At 45.3% G+C, this 17003-nt stretch overlaps 1 protein-coding gene across 4 annotated transcripts; it reads right to left on the reverse strand.

Moving 5' to 3' along the window:
* Positions 1–7721: 7721 nt before the first annotated feature.
* On the reverse strand, positions 7722–13925 carry RPS24 (ribosomal protein S24). Of its 4 annotated transcripts, none has more exons than XR_015715632.1 (6): positions 13843–13925; positions 12341–12406; positions 12041–12250; positions 10840–10950; positions 8180–9431; positions 7722–7804 (listed from the first exon to the last, which is right to left on the reverse strand). XR_015715632.1 is itself a non-coding variant. In XM_016216661.2 (6 exons), exons 1-5 carry the CDS (start codon positions 13843–13845, stop codon positions 8199–8201), a joined length of 393 nt encoding a protein of 130 aa, XP_016072147.1. In that variant the 5' UTR covers positions 13846–13925; the 3' UTR covers positions 7722–7804; positions 8180–8198. The 4 variants fall into 4 exon arrangements, 3 of the variants coding, with proteins under 3 accessions (XP_016072147.1, XP_087680419.1, XP_087680418.1); XM_016216661.2 differs by having other exon boundaries at positions 8180–8201; XM_087824293.1 differs by lacking the exon at positions 8180–9431.
* Between the last annotated feature and the right edge of the window lie 3078 nt (positions 13926–17003).

Genomic DNA, 17003 nt, shown 5'->3' on the forward strand with positions numbered 1-17003 from the left:
CGCCACACAAAAACCAACTCAAAATGCATCACAGACCTAAATGAAAGTGCTAAAACTATAAAACTCATAAAACAAAACACAGTTATCTTTGAGACTTTGGGTTAGGTAATGTTTCTTAGATAAAATATCAAAAGCACAAGTGACGAAAGAAAGGTAATTTGGATTCATCAGAATTTTAAACTTCCGCTTTTTAACCACCACCCCAACCCGGCCGACATGGCTCAGCGGTTGAGCATCGACCTGTGATCCAGGTGTGGTCTCACTCCGTCGGGGCACATGCCCAGGTTGCAGGCTCGATCCCCAGGAGGCAGCTGATCAATGACTCTCTCATCATTGATGTTTCTCTCTCTCTCTCCCTCTCCCTTCCTCTCTCTGAAATCAATACAGACATATTTTAAAAAACGAAAACAAAAAACAAAAGGGACGAACTTCCAGTTATAAGTTCTGGGACTATAATGTACAGAATGGTGACCAATCAGCAATAACGTATTGTACATTTGAAAGTTACTAAGAGAATAGACCTTAAAAAGTTCTTGTCACAGGAAAAAGAAAATTTCTAACTGTGGGGTGATAAATGTTAACTAGACTTATTGTGGTAATCATTTCACATTATACACATATATTGAATCATTATGCTGTTACATACCTCAAACTAACACTATGTCATATGTCAATTATATCTCAATGAAATGAAAAAAACACCTAAAGGTAGAACATTAAAAAAAGAAAAAGAAAATGGCACCTGAGGAACAAACGGCTCACCTGCCATCGCGGGGGAGCCAGCTCAAGGTGAAAGGCTTGAAGTTCAGTCCTTTCCCCACCACTGATAGGCTGAGGGACTTGGGGAAATTCCCTGACCTCTCTGTGCTACTTGCATGCAAAAATAGAGGTGCCGCATCACCTGGAGCTTCCTTTCCTTCTGCGAGGAGGCCTGAAGGCAAGCGGCACCCTGTGTCATGTTTCCTCCCCCAAGGAGAGCTGTTTGCCTACTGGTTGGGCAATTTCTAACCAACTCCCTGAATCGTCAGACAGTAGGGGCCAGCAAAGGGCTGGGCCAGCCCCTCTCTCAAATCCCCTCTGGCTCTGCGATGTGCACGTCTACAGCTTTCTGAATTCATGATTCCAGAGACTAACAGCCCAGGCAGAGCAGTGGTTGGGTGAGCGGTCACCGTGAGGGGTAGGACGTCAACCCCTGGATTAATGAGCAATGCTGAAGCCCCACACTTGCGCAGCCCCTCCCTCTGAAGCAATGTATTTTCAGAAGAAATATACACTGCAGCTGAGAGAACAGGGTGTAAATCTTTCCTTCCTCCAAGCAACGCAGAGAGAAATCTATAGAGACAAATCCTTGATGTCCAAAGATGTGGACTTTTAAAAATCCAATTTGCCAGCTTCTACCTTACTGCCTTGCACCCAGTCCCTGTCCAGGCTTAAAGGGATACAGGAGATGGATGTGTGCAGCTGGGCTTCCCGCTGCCTTGCTGTCTCCCTGAGTAGGGCCAGTCTGTCTCCTCCTCGACTCCCCAAGGCAGCATTTTCTATGCGTAGAGGAAGTGCCGTCAGCCCCCTTCTCAGCACCATTCCCTTATCTTAGAGTAGGAAACTGAGGCCAGAGAAGGGGACTCGCCTGAGACCTTGAAGTATGGTTGGGCACAGGTAAGGCTCGAAGACAGGCCTTTCACTCAGCACTCTGGTCCCCCACCCAAAGTGTCCAGGACAGAAGCATTGCACTGCAGGGAGAACACTGAACCAGAGCTAGGCCTCTGGGGTTCAACATTCCTCCTCCCAAAGAAACTGCCAGCCCTTGGCTGGGCAGCTACAAGAGGGATGCCATCTGCACAGGCTCTGCAGACACTGCAGCACAGATGGGTGGGCAGCGCCATGCACATGTGAACAGCAGAAAGCCCTGCAGGTTCAGCTTCCCTGCGTGGGCCGAATCCTATAAACAAGACTACCATCCCCATTAGACCTTCTTGGAGAAGAAAGTGACCTCTCCAGTTGATGTAGCATCAGGCTTTTTTCAGGCTTCTGCAAGGGTAGCAGCCCTGACAACAAAGCAGGCAGCATCCAAGCCTGTGCCCACAGCGCCCCCGCGTGGGCGTCTATGTGGCTCATCAGACCTCTTTATTCCACTAAAGGGGATGTCTTTAGTACCACCCCACCTAGTCTCCAGGACTGTCCCCTCTATTATGTCTTCCCCTCCATTCCCCCAGCTCAGTGTTTCTCAAACTTCAGCCCACATCAGAACCACCTAGAGGACTTGTTAAAACACAGGCTTCTGGGCCCCAGCCTCCGTTTCTGATTGAGTTCTGGAGTGGGGCCTGAGAATCTGCACTTCTAGCAAGTTCCCTGTTGCTGGAACTGCCTGTTCAGGACCACTTTGGGAGAACCACTGCCTTAGCTAATCTCTGCACCCATCAAGACTCAGTACAAGTCCTAGCTCCTCAGTGAGAAGTTCCACAAATGTCCCCAGACCTGTCATAGAATGTCTAAGCTGTGTAATTTTGACCAAGTTCCTTAACCTCTTTTAGCCTCAATCTCTTCATCTATAAAATGGGGATAATAGTACCTCCCTCATAGAGTAGTTATAAGAGGTAAATAGGATAATTTGTGCAATAGGCTTTCTATGTTCCTGGCACCTAGAAAACTATTCTGCTGTCATTGACTATTTTATTAGCAAAGGAATAGTAGTACCACTATTCATTTGCCAGCTTCTTACGGCCAGAGACCAGGTCTCCTACTCAAAGATACGCAATTCTCATAGGCAGAAGAGACCTCGGAGACTCTTCAGTTCAGTTTCCCTAAACAAGCTGATCAGCAGAAGCATCTGGAAGTTGAGTAGATACCTGGGTTATTCTAGGACCAGAGGCCTTGGACATTTGTATTTTGAACAAGCCTCCACATGCTAGGCTTGGAAGCCACTTATCTAGCACTTGAACCTCATCTAAACAGAGAAATGCAGGCCCAGAAAACGGAAGTCCCTTGCCATTCCATGGTCCCAGTTTGCTGGAGGATGGGTAGGGATCAGAAAGATTTCCAGATTCCAGTCTAGTCCTTTCCCAAGCTAAACTGTATGGATGCCCTAACCTCCGGCACAGATCCCCTCTCCTACATACATGGTGAGCAGTCCAACAGGTCAAGTGTCTCCCATGCAGAGGAATTCAGCATGTGTCGAGGACACTCAATCCATTGCTGAATATCTGATTCTCCAGTGTATTCATTCAACCACAATATTGAAGAGAAATCCTTGGCCTGGCATACAAGGTCCTCCCTGACCTGTTCCCTGATGAGCTCTCCAGTCTCATTGCCCACCAGAACCTCTCTTGTACCCTAACTCCCAACCAGACCAGACAATTTGTTGTTCTAGGTGGTCTCACTTCCGCAGCATCTGGCATACAGAAGTTTAAGGGTGAGTGGGCATGGAAGGACAAATGAAGAGTGTGGAAGTCTGTTCACTCCCTAGAACTTAGGAAAGCCTCTACTTTGTCACCATAAATGAATGGAAGTGGGATACCTGTGTACTACCGCAGCCAACCTGAAGTCTAGTTTTGAAATGGAATTTCTCCTACTACAAATGCACTGTGCAAAACTGCTGGAAACCATCAGTCACGGCAGGGCCTTCCAGCTCACTGATAATGCCTACCTGCACTCTGCTCCCACCCTCCCAATCTGGTCACCTCTTCCTCCAGCAAAACGACTGGTATTACCTCATACCACAGCTGCCTGCTGTTCCACCTGTGTTCCTTCCCGGCTTTCATGGTCCCAAGTGAGACCCCTGCTCCAGTGTGTCCAGATCAGATCACGTGTCTCACCCCAGGGGATGTTATCCTCTCAAAAGCGAGCCAACACCCAGCCCCCTGCATTGTCTCGCCTCTGATACCTATGACACAATTTAACAGAATTATGCACCGTCTGTTGCTTCCTGGTAAGGAGCAGAAGCCAAGCCATGAAAATGTTTTAAGTTGCTAAGCCCACTCCGAGCTTTGAAGAGGAACTGCTTCTTCATCCATCTCCCAGGGCAGGGACTAGCACACAGCTCAGTAGCAAATGGGGAATTCAGTTGGCCATCTAGTAAATGGTTCAATAGCTCCCTGGCAAGACACCTTGCTGAACACATAGTAGGTACATAAATCATGAGTCTTATACACCATTTTATGTCCTACAGAAAACAGCTACTCAATATTTGAGTGAATAAATGCACGAGGACTGGAGTCATTCAATTGCGTTCCAATCTCTGCCCCATCACTTAGTTGGGCAAGTTGCTTAACTGCTCTAAACCCTCTCCAACGTGGGTCCAGTTAAGACCTGACTCTTAGGGTTACTGTGCACATTAAAGGAGGTATTTATTAACAGCACCTGCCTCAGCTCCAAGAGTATGGTGTATTTAAGATGTTGCTTTTCCCAAGACCCCAAGCCTGGGCACAGTAAGGGGACGCTGCAAATTGAAAGAACTGGTGGCTGCTGCTGTTACCTCATTGTCTCCCCACCTGTCCTTGTGGTGACACCACACACATCCTCCCTGGGCTGCTCCTGAAGCCTAGCTCCCCTCCATCAAACCCCCCTTTCCAACTTTGCTTGGAGGCAGGGGTTAGATGCAGAATCAGATTTTTGGAAAATATAATTTTCCTGAGCCATAAGATTTTGGTTATTATTCTGAGAAGCGGGACATCACAGAAAAGTTTTAACATGAAGACACATTTGTTTTCAAAAAATCATTCTGGCTGCAGAAGAAAGGATGAGAGAGAACAGGAGCCTGGCCGGCATGGCTCAGCAGTTGACCATCAACCTGTGACCCAGGAGATCGCAGTTCAATTCTCGATCAGGGTACATCCCCAGGCTTCGGGCTCAATCCCCAGTAGGGAGCGTGCAGGAGGCAGCCAATCAAGGACTCTCTCATCATTGATGTTTCTCTCTCTCTCTCCCCCTCTCCCCCCTCTCCCTTCCTCTGTCTGAAATCAATAAAGACATAATTTAAAAAGAGAACAGGACTGCAAACAGGGTAGCCAGTGAAAATTGTAGTCATTCAGGTGAGAGGTGGTGATGTGGCAGTGCAGAGGTGGACAATGGTTTGTGGATTTTAGATATTTTAGGAACTTTAGCTCCTAAAATGTGCAGCTACTAAAGGAATTTGGGGGTGTAGTTCTAAGGCAGGCTATAAGCACCCCAGTATTCACTGGGCTCTTCAGAACTGCCTTTTTCAGAACCACCTCTGGCTGCTTCTCACCACTCTCCAATGATCCTTGCTACTATTCTCACAAAGCCTCAGCCCCCACTAGTAACAAGTTGAGGGAAGAGATGTGGTCTCCCTGTTGACTCTGATTAGTAAATGCAACCTTGCATTTTTACAGATGCTTTCAATGCCTGTTGACAGCACCAGTGTGGTCTGATTACTGTCAGGGGCAAGGAAGTGCTGAATCTCCAGGAACCCTTAAGTTCAATAGCACAATTGCCCACAATTTAAAGAGAATCCCTGCAAGTCCCTGCTTCCTGTCACACTTGCTTAGCACTTCAGTTTCCAAACTGTTCTCAAAGATGCATCATCATCTGAGCTTCAAAATAGCCTTGAGAGTCAGGTCAGCAGAACAAGTACCCTTGAGCGCCCTATTTAAACCCAATCAGGGGACCAAGTGACTTGCCCATCAGCTGGACAAAATGGAAGGAAAGGAGCACAGAAGGGACACAGGACCAGAGGACAGACATGTGAGGATGCAGGCTAGCTGCAGGAGCAGAAGCCATGGTGGACTAGAGAGCAAACACCTATCCTGAGGCTTGCAGCCAAATCTGTAAACCTTACCAACTGCCATCATGCAGGAAGGGGGGCCAGCTGTTGCTTCCTGATATTTAAAGAGGCTGGAAATCTGAATCTTTGGTAAAATCTGTCATTTAAAAATGCTCACCTGTCCAACAAAGCTTCTGGACCAAGACTGCCAGTTTGTGACTTTCACATCCCAGCCCAGGCAGCTCTCCTAGAAAAACAGGCCCAGCCAGAGTTAATCACAATCCCCTTCTCCAAAGAGGATACACTACAAACTGCCCTCCCTGCGCATATCCCAATAAAAAAGAAACTCTACATCTTGTGACTTTGATGCTAACCTTCACCTCCATTCAGGCTCCCTACAGCTGTGCCCTTTATCCTATCAGTACCTTAGTACCCCACTATGAAAACCACCTCCTACCTTCAGTTCTTGATCCAGTTTCCACTACCCCTGCTCAACTTTGTGACCCCCAACTCCTGGGACCACACCCTTCCAAACCCTGCTTCCAGCTTCACCTCCTGCCCTATACCTGGCCAGACCAAATATAACCTCTCCGTTTTCCCAGCATCTTCCCAGTCTTGCCCCTGCATGCTGCTCCACCAGTGCTCTACTCCCAAACTCAGTCACTGGAAACTGCATCCCCTACTGCAACATTTGTCATCAGGCATGAATGACCTCTGGCCTCCGCGCCGCTCACCTCAAATCCCCTACTCCACACCCATTAGTCATTTGGGTTAAAACTGGTGTATAGACCTAAGTCCCCCGACTCCTTCACTCTCCCTACTAGAGACAATCTGCTATTACCTGGTCCTAGCAAGAGAACCCAACAGGCCACTGGTTCCACACAGGTATGCAGCCTCAGCATAACCTCAAATGGAGCCCCCACCCTCAGCCAGCAGGTTCAGCCCCCTCAGGTATCTATTCACACCCAAACCTCCAGGCTGGAGCTCCTTCAGTCAAGCCCTCACCATTCCCTCCTGCAAACCTGGTATGTCTTCTGTGGTCACAATTCTTGCTTTTTCCTGGATCCCCTTTCTACCCAGCCAAGCAGGTCTTTCAAGTCCTCTACTGCTTCCTGAGGTTTCCCTGGAACTTATCATCCACTGCATGGTTCTTAATAGAATTTGTAAACTTGACTCCCAGATGGACTCACCCGAAGTACAAGCCAAACTTCAGGGGAAAATGTCACCTAAGACCCACAAGCCATTAATGCCTCCTCCTCTCTCAAACACCCAAACTCTTCGTATTTTTTACCCTCTCAAAAGGTACCTCAAGCCACACACTAACCCTAAAAACCCTCCTCAAATCTCCCAACCCCATACAACTGAACAATAACCCAAAGTTCAGGAGGAATACACATCCTGATGCCTGAAAAAAACATGATCAGCATCCAGCAAAGGAAGAGTAGCACTAGATAACCCTCAATGTTTCACAAAATGTATAATCAGAGTTAACAAGCAATTACACACCACACCCAAATAGTCATTCCACTAGAGCCTCTTTCAAATTCCCCACTCATAATAAACCAGTCAAATATCCCAAAACCATAAACCTATACAACACACAAGTAACAATTCTGATAGATCCTGTTTAGGATAAATGAAAATGTGACCTAGTCATTTTAATTTTTATTGAAGCCAGCAAATAATCTTTTCAGTAACAAAAACTAAGGGGGGCTCTAGAAAGACCAAAAAGGAATTCAGATTTTGAGTGTCTTTCAGATACACACCGACTACACTGATGGCAAATACTAACATGAGCCCTATGTGCCCCATGGTGCCCCCCATCCTCTACTCCTGACGTCTTTGTGCCATTAAATGGAAGGATAAACACCACCCCATCATACCAAGTTTTCAGTGAATGCTTCATGGATCATGTGAACTTGGGCAGCAATGTAAGTCCACTAAACAGCAGACTAATTACACTACTAGTAAACGGCAAACATATTTCAAACAACCAGACACATAAAAGTTCTTAGTTTATTAATCCTCTCATGAAAAATCTGCACAATCACCATAGATAAAGTCACTGAAGAATCTTTACTCCTTCTGTGAATCAAAGAAAAAAAAATTTAGTTAGAAACTGAAATGTACTTCACAAATTCAAGTTCAAAGTTTTCAAAAAACTAAATTAATGACACTCATGCAGAACAAATATTAGTAACCTAGAATCATGTTAGGCTTGTGTAATCATAACACAACGCAAGCATCAAGAAATAAAACACTCAAGTTAGGAACGAAACAAAAATGAGGTAAATATTACTAAATTTTAAAAACAAAACCATGTCACTATTAGTATTTAACAGGCTATAACTCAAGAGCATTTGCAAATCTACTTCTACATCTATTTCACATGCCCTACTTTTAAATTTTGTCAATAAACCAAGTCTAGCAAGCTAAATGAAAAGCTTGAATTATATATACCTGTTGTTCAATCTCCAGCTCACTGAATCAGTGGCAGGGAAGGGAGAAGGGAAGAGGGGAAAGAAACATTCATTAATAGTCCCCTTTGAAACTCCAAAATAACCTGCATTTAAGTGCATGCAATCAGATACCTTGAAGATGATCATTTTGTTCTTTGCAGTTGTATATAGAACACTCCTTAGACACACTCACTGATTTTATTACTCCCAATTCTGAGAATACCTTGCTTGATTACTCTGGTTCTTATGCAAATAAGGTGGCGTGATGACTTCACAGTGAAGAGAGATCAGCATAACGGTAATGCCAACCCAGGCTGCCACTGCCTACTACTTATAGATGAAGTAGGCATACCTGAGCCCGGGGCCCTCTGCTCTGTCCAGCAACATTGTGCTGGGCACACTACACACTAGCACCATGGGCAGAGTGGTAATCATCCCAGACTAAAGTCTAATTTAACTGTGATGGGAGAGCCCTACATGATCAAGCAAGTCTTTTAAAACTTGGCTCAGCTCAATACTTTAAAAGCCACCATTCACAGCCAACAAAAGTAATGCAAATTAGTATTAAAAGAGGCAGAATTTAGCTAATGTTAAAATGCTTCAACTGACCAATTCCAACATCTGAACAAAAACTGAAATAAAAGGAACACTATTATGCCTGACTTTTTTAAGCCAAAAAATACACGTGCTTGCCCTGGCCAAGTAGTTCAGTTGGCTGGAGCACTGTCCTGATAAGCCAAGACTGAGGGTTAAATCCCGTCAGGGCACCTATAAGAAGCAACCAACAAAGGCATAGATACATGAACAACAAATCAATGTTTCTCTCTCCCTTCCTCTTTCTAAAATCAATAAAAAATAAAAAGCTTGTGCTCATTTATGCATTCATTTTCCAGGTGGCTTTTCAGAGCAGTGCTAGTGAAATGCACCAGTGCAACTTGAGGAGGAAAAGTGATGGCTCAGGTCCCCACAGGTTGCCCCTCTGCAGCTGTCACCACTGAGCTCTAACACATGAGACTCAGGCTAAATGAAGAAGAGAATGTGTTAAGCATCCTTCAAATCTAGATCAGAAGACAAATATTGACTGTTCTTTTCTTCAACCTCCAGAATTCTGTCAACAGGGGTAAGCCTCACAAACAGGGAGTGGCTTTAAGCAGCAAGTAGTTCCTCTGGCAGTTGGTTACTGTTAACTCCATGGTGCTGGGAAGTCAATGTGATCTGAGTTCCAGGCAGGCAGAACAGGTTTACGACATGGCCTGGCAGGGTGTCACAGCACACAGGGGCAGTGACCACCACTGTTCCAGAACCCTACTACCCCCAACCCAGGCTCAGCCCACTTTACAACTGGTTTAGGCTGCTCAAATGTGCAAAATGTGCTTAAAATTGGTTAGTGGACCATTCTGACCAAATACTTGTAGAAAAAGCGTATGCATCAAAAGCTTTAATGTGAATATACAATTATACAGGAAATTTTTCAACTAAAAAAATCTATCAGATGAAAAGTCAGAGATCAGTGAAAAACAGTGAGATGGTAAAGGAGATGGTACAAGGCAGTTTTGCGTGGATGATCCCAGGACACAGGCATTGCCAGGTGTCCTGGACCAGTTTATTACCAGAGCTCCCAGAGAATGGACCAGTCTCCAAAGTCCCCAAGGAAAGACCGCTCATAACTGGATGAGAGAACCTTTCCCAACCGTGTTAAGTAAAGCCATTTCCCGAGTATGTAACTTTCTGGGACACAGCTTCCCAAGTGTAATTAAAAGGTGCCTACTTAGTAGGATATCCACCTTCCTCCACTGGGTCCCTTCACACCAAAACATGCATTTGAGTTTCCAAAATAAGTGTGATCAAAACCGTTCCTCCTCTGTTCACAGTATACTATTTTAAAACACAGCAGTGGCGTTATAACAAACCATACTGTGAAACTCTGTTGTTCAAAAGCCAACATGCACAAAAAGCATCAAAGCAAACTCAGTGAAGGTGATGCATCCCACACCGTGCTCAAAATCTCAGTACCTGCCAGACACTTCATTTCTGATGAACAAGAAATCCAAGAAAGACGGAAAAGGCAAAAAAAACAAAGTTCACAGAACACTTGATTATTTGTTAATTTAACAACCCAACACCTTAATTCAACTGTTTAGAATTAGCTAGGCAAAGCTGGTAAAAAGCTGCTATCATTAAAATCACTGAAGTCTTGGCTAGCTGGAGAGGTAAACAACCGAGATTTCAGCTGCCTCTCCAGCATGCCAGGAAAACACGGGCCACATTGATTCAACTGCTTCTTAACCCAGTTGTCCATTTTAAAGTAAGTTCAGTCTCAGAAAACTAGATCTGCTCCTCCGGTGAGTCTATGCCAATTAGCAGTAAAATGAAAACTTCTCCTGACTGGGCCTGCAAGGCGCCCACCAGGATGACCACTGAACCGATGTGGCCCCCACGCTATGCTAATCTGTGAGCTGTGGCAAAGCTACTGTGGGAGAAGCTACTCTACTGAGGTGGTGTTAAGATACTACATTACACAGCTTCTCAAAATACATTACCTTCTGTAATCCAGAAGAAGTGGAAGGGAAGAAACATTAAGAAAGGTTATTAGACAATAAAACCCCTTTTCTAGAAACTCAAGACCTGCAGTAGACACTTGTTCTCCCCGAGGCACCATACCTTTTTGCCAGCACCAACGCTGGCCTTGGCCGTGCCCCTGACCTTCTTCATCCTGTTCTTGCGCTCCTTCCTCTGTTTCCTTGAGGTCTTCTTCTTCTCATACAGGCCATGCTGGAAGAAAAAGGATCTATACAGGTGACTTGGACCAGGCTAGACCTCAAGAAATGCAGCTCCCCAAACTGAAACTTTCCAAGTGCATTTAATACTTGAACAGAAAGGGTCATTAAATTAAGAAACAGTGCATACAAAATAGTATAGGAAATAAATGTCCGTCCACTCAGCACTCCCTGCATGGCACGTTGAGGGGAACAGGCTATTATTGTCCAGCCTTAAACCTACAACTAACAAGGTCCCCCCATGTGACTCCTTCAGGGTCTCTTCCATTTCATCTCCAGATTTATTACTCCCAGCTGACAGGAGCCTCTTCCAAGAGTGCCACCCACTAGCCATAGAGACTGCTATAATCTACTCCTCTTTGCTCTGCCTGCTTTCGCACTTGCTGTTCCTGCTGCCTAGAAGGCTGCTTCCACATCTTTACGAGGACCTCAGCTTCAATGTCACCTACTCAACACCTCTAAGACCACCGGATTAAAGAGTGCAGCATCTACCTACCACACCACAGTGACTTCCCTCACAGCTCTTCTATAGGAAGATTTATCTAATAGCAAGGAAGAAAATGGCTTAAGAGGATAGATATAAAAAGTAACAATCCACTTGCTAGTTTACTATCTAGAACATAAGCTTGGAAGCTTGCCCAGCCCACTACTATAGTATACTGTAGTTCACTCTAGTGCCTGGCACTCAGGAAATTATCAAAAAACCTCTGCAGTTCCTGGCTACCTATGGGAATTAAGTCCAAACTCAGACGTTTGGCATTAAGGATCTCACTTTATTTGGTGCCAACCTACCTTTCCAAACTCATCCCTACTTCCAGTTCCTATCTCCAGTAATAATACTTCACCTGCCCTTCTAGACCCTGCTCAAAAGCTACCCCCTCAAATGCTGCAGACTCCACCTCTGAACCCCTATAGTCTCCATGTTCCTTTATCAAAGAACCTTTTCTCTTAACCTCTTAAGAGTTCTTTAGATCTGTATGTTGTCCCTCCCCAGACTGCTTGCTCTTGCTTATTTCACAGTACCCACAATACAGTGCTATTGAAAAATGCCTTCAGCAGTTGTTGAACAAAATAAAGATACCTACTCTCGCAAGTCTATGTTTGGGTTCATTTTTCTTTGCGTAATCCAAGGAATCATAAATCATGCCAAAGCCAGTTGTCTTTCCACCACCAAAATGGGTTCTAAATCCAAACACAAAGATAACATCTGGTGTGGTCTTGTACATTTTGGCTAGTTTTTCCCGAATTTCTGTCTTGGGTACTGTTGCTTTCCCAGGGTGAAGGACATCAATGACCTAAAAGGAAATATCAAGTTTAGCATTTAATGAAACACATCTTTAAAACTGAAGAACAATTAACCCAACTTTGATGTGCCCCTTCCTTACCATTTGCTTCCGCTGAAGTAGTCTATTGGTCATGAACTTCCTGGTCCGGATAGTTACTGTGTCATTCTGAAAACATAACACACTAGTTAATAAAACTACTCCTTTCCTTGGCCTTGCTGTGATTTTCCAAGACTTAGAACTTTGCTGTCCAAATCAGTAGCCACTAACCACATGTGAATAATTAAATAAAGTTCAAAAAGCAGTTCCTCAGCAGCAGAAGCCACATTTCAAATGTTCAACAGCCACATTGATTAGTAGCAGGAAAGCTTCAATACAAAGAAAAAAGGCACGAATTCCTACCTCCCCCTAACCCACTTATCACAGTGCCTAACTCACAGGGCATACCTCACAAGCACTAAGCACTGAGAAAATGCAGTCAACAGCCATGTGTGAATCGTGGAGCACGGTATGGCAAGCTCAGCACTACTGATATTTTGGTTCCAGGAATTCCCAGCTGTGGGGACTATCCTAAGCATTTTAAGATGTTTATCAGCAACCTTGGCCTCTAAACACTAGATTCCGGTAGCACTCCCACTTCCCAGTTGTAACCAAAAATGTTCCCAGACTTTGACCCCTTTGAGACAAAAGTCACCCCCACTAAGAAACAGCTTCTCTGGAGTAAAAAAAGGGGGGGGGGGCCTCACACAAGTGTTACAGCCCCAGTACCGTGTTTAAGATCCTGCACAAACCTGACACAAACGCTGCCTACGCCTACCTGCAAATAAACTACCCTTCTTGAATGACCAACTCCCTACAGCCCATTAAGCTCTTTTACACAGTAACTACCAAGAGATGTTGGCACTTAGCATGTTTACACGGACTAAAATAAATTTTACCCAGAGGATGGAGAAGGGGGAGGGTGTCACACGCCAACGTCTGACTGCTAGGTTCCAATTTGTTTGAAAAACCACACCAAATTCTCTTCAATACTTATGAAAATAAAGGGTCAGGGAAAACTGGCTCGCCAAGTGGAGTGGACTTGAAAACTGGTGCTGAACCTTTCGAATGACAGACGTAACCAGTCACAAGGATGTTGGCGTCTCTTCCCCGGGCGTCAGTTTCCCCGAAGTATAACGAAAGGACGCAACCAGCTGACAACACTCCGGCTTACACACGGTAAGGGTCCCATTCGCCCCAGCTCGCCCGGGGGCTGCCATCTCCTGCAAACCACCTAGGCCAAGGTGCGACCGTAGGTGCGGTGTTTCACCCCACTTCACCCCACCCCACCCCATTCCCACCCCATCCCAATCCAATCCTCTAAGCGCCACGGAGACAACAAATGCAGCAGCCGGCCCTCGATTCTGACGCCCGGCGTGTCCGGGTCGGCAGCGCAGCCTGGAAACCCCGCCGGCGGCTCCGCGGCCCTCGGCAACCGGCCTCAGTCAGACGCGGCCAGGAAGGAGAAACCACGTCTCGGGGGGCCGTCGCGCAGACGAGGGAAGCGGGGGACGAAGGATGGCTCGGATACGCAGCGGATGACTGCCTGGTACGGGGAGACTCACCATGATGAAGGCTAGTCTTCAAGCAGCCAAGGAGGAAAAGAGAGCCACTCTGCGCCGGCCAATCATATCAACGCGTACGGAAGGACCCCGAGCGGCGCCGGCGTGGGGGCGTGGCCAGGCAGCGAGGCCGACCGCGCCAATGCCGGATTGAAAGTGCCGACGGCCCCGCCCATTCCATCTTTGACTGGAGGACTAGGTTTACAAAAGCTCGTGTTCAATTTCAGTTCAGTTCATTACTATCTGAATTATCGCTACTTAATATTTCTGTAAATCAAATCATAGTTTAAATGAGCTCCAGCCAAGGACAAATGCCATGTGATCTCACCTATGTGTAGAGTCTAACGAATAAATAAGTTTGAAACAGACTCATAGACCCAGAGGGCAGACTGGTGGTCGCCAGAGGGGAGGGGCTGGGCTGCGGGACTGCGTAAAAGGTGAAGGGTTAAGTCCAAATTGGTGGTTACAAAATAGTCAGGGGATGTAAAGCGTAGGGAATATAGTCAATAATATTGTGGTAACTATGGACAGTGCCAATTGAGTACTGGAACTATCAGGGGAAGCGTGTACCATTGTCCAACCACTACGCTGTACACCTGAAACTAATATAAAATAATAATGTCAACTATAATTGAAAAATAAAGTTTAAAAATGAAATAAACAAAAAAAATTACCTGCAACAGAGTTAGAAGTTAGTAAAGCTGGAAGACATCATAGGAGTCCCTATTAATCAGTCTCCTCATTTTACAACTAAACAAAGTGCAGAAACCCTGACTCAAAACCTTTGCTGTTTCAAGTGCACAAGCTGACTGTTTTGATTTATTGCTAATTAGTATTACTCTGAGATTCTCTGTTGATTTTCTTATTAAAAATGAAATAACTTGCCCCGCCAGTCGTGGCTCAGCGGTTGAGCAAAGATAGACCCAGGATCCAGGATGTGGAGGTTGGATTCCCCACCAGGGCACAGGCCTGGGTTGCAGGCTGGATCCCCCGTTGGGGGCATGCAGGAGGCAGCCGATCAATGACTCTCTCTCATCATTGATGTTTCTCTCTCGCTCTCTCCCTCTCCCTTCCTCTCTCTGAAATCAATAGATACATTTTTTTTAAAAAATGAATAACTGTATCTTTTTCTGCAAATCTTAGTTCTTAACAAAAATTGAGCTTTTAATGAATACTTGCTTGATCCAGAAATTTAGTTGTTTAAAGGGAAAGAAACATGCAAATACAAAGAATATAAGTGTACATGTTCAAAGAGAGACATTAAGAAAGAACTTCCCCAAGGTTAGTGTGGACCAGGAGACCAGGATGCAGGCTCTGAGGGTAGCTTTCCTGTATGCTTCAGAATAATAAGAACAGTTAATGTTCATTGAGCGATTGCCATGTGCCTGTTACATCCTAATTACTTTTACCTTCATTATGCCACTTAATCATCCCACCAACTATAAGAAATAGGGTACCTATTACTTAACACTTTTTTAAAAATATGTCTTTATTGATTTCAGAGAGAGGGAGAGAGAAACAATCAATGACAGTCATTGATCGGCTGCCTCCTGCATGCTCCCTGCCAGGGGGATCGAGTTTACAACCCAGGCATGTGCCCTACTGGGAATCAAACCTCAATCTCCTGGATCTAGGTCAATGCCCAACCGATGAGCCATGCAAGCTGGGCTACTTACCACCTCTATAAATGGATAACTAACCAAGACACAATAAGGTTAAATAACTTTCCTGAAATCACACAACCTGGAGGCACTGTGGTTCCAGAATCTTTGCTCTAAACCTCCAGTCACTCGTCAAATCTTGTTGGTATAGTATTTTCAATATTTCTCCAAAGATATAATAAGTGATTAACTGCTGAAATAGGTTAGGAAAATCTGTTTTGCTTTGCTTTTTGTCTGCCACATTATTGTCTTACTAGTGCGGATTCATGGAGTCTGAAATTTAGATAGCATTCCTTCATAAAATTCAAAGATTGTTGATTCACTTTATTGGGTTCTATTTAGAGTTTCTCAAAATAGTAAAGAAATTTCAGGTTCTGTAGCTCTAAGTCCTATGGTGGTGTGGTTTCCTTCCTAGTCCCGTGCACTAAAGTAAGATGTCACATTAGGATCACCTCCCACAGGTTGTCACAGACTGTAGGCAAGCAATTTATTTCGATGCATGAATTCTCTTTTCTTCCTATGCTCTCTATCTTGTTTCCCTAGCTCACCATGGCTCACTTTTCACTCTAAATGGACATTTTCAGCTTCTGTTTCTGCAATCAAGAATATGAGTTTAGCCCTGGCTGGTGTGGCTCAGTTGGTTGAGCATCACCCCCTGCACTGAGAGGTTCGATTCCTGGTCCAGGCACACGCCTGGGTAGCCGGCTTCATCCCCAGTGGAGGTGTGCAAGAGGCAGCAGGCAGCCCATCAGTGGTTCTCTTTAATAAATGCTTCCCTTTCTCTCTCTCTCTCCCCCTCCTCTCCTTTTCTCTCTCTCTCTCTCAAATCAATAAAACATATATTTTTTAAAAAGAGTGAGTTTAATTATTTTATTTTTCAAAATAACTTTGAGAACTGGAGGAGCATGCATGGCCATGTTCTCTGCCTTGTTTCTTTTGTTGGTTGTCCAGATGGTGCCCTTGTTCCTTGGGAGGGTTCATTTTAGCCTCCAACTCTCTCAAACAATTAGAGGCTTTAATGAAGAGGGTATTAATGTTGCCCCACCCGCATGGCTCAGCGCGGTTCGATTCCCCGTCAGGGCGCATGGCCCAGGTTGTGGGCTCGACCTGCAGCAGGGGCGTGCAGGAGGCAGCTGATCAATGACTCTCACCATCCATGTTTCCATCTCTCCCTTTCTCTGACATCAGTCAAAATTTATGTTTTTTAAAGAGGTGGTATTATTGTTAATAATGACTACTGTTTATTTTATGCAGTTTTTGGCTCTCTGGCTGTCTGAAAGGTCCTGAGGCAATGGGCTGTCGTTTATCTGCAGGTGTCAGATGACCTGGAGAAACGAAGCTGAAACGGGATTTTGAAAATACAGGAGCCCCTCCTGCAATTCCCAGGAGGCGCCACAAGAAGGCGGTGTAGGTAGAACTAAAAATTCGGCGCTCCCGCTGCCTCTCTTGCCGGACCCGCCGGCGAGTAGCGGAAGCGGAAGCGACCACGTGAGGTGCTTTGCA

This window comes from Miniopterus natalensis, chromosome 14, assembly GCF_054644295.1.
Source record: "Miniopterus natalensis isolate mMinNat1 chromosome 14, mMinNat1.hap1, whole genome shotgun sequence".
NCBI classification, from domain to species: Eukaryota; Metazoa; Chordata; class Mammalia; order Chiroptera; family Miniopteridae; genus Miniopterus; species Miniopterus natalensis.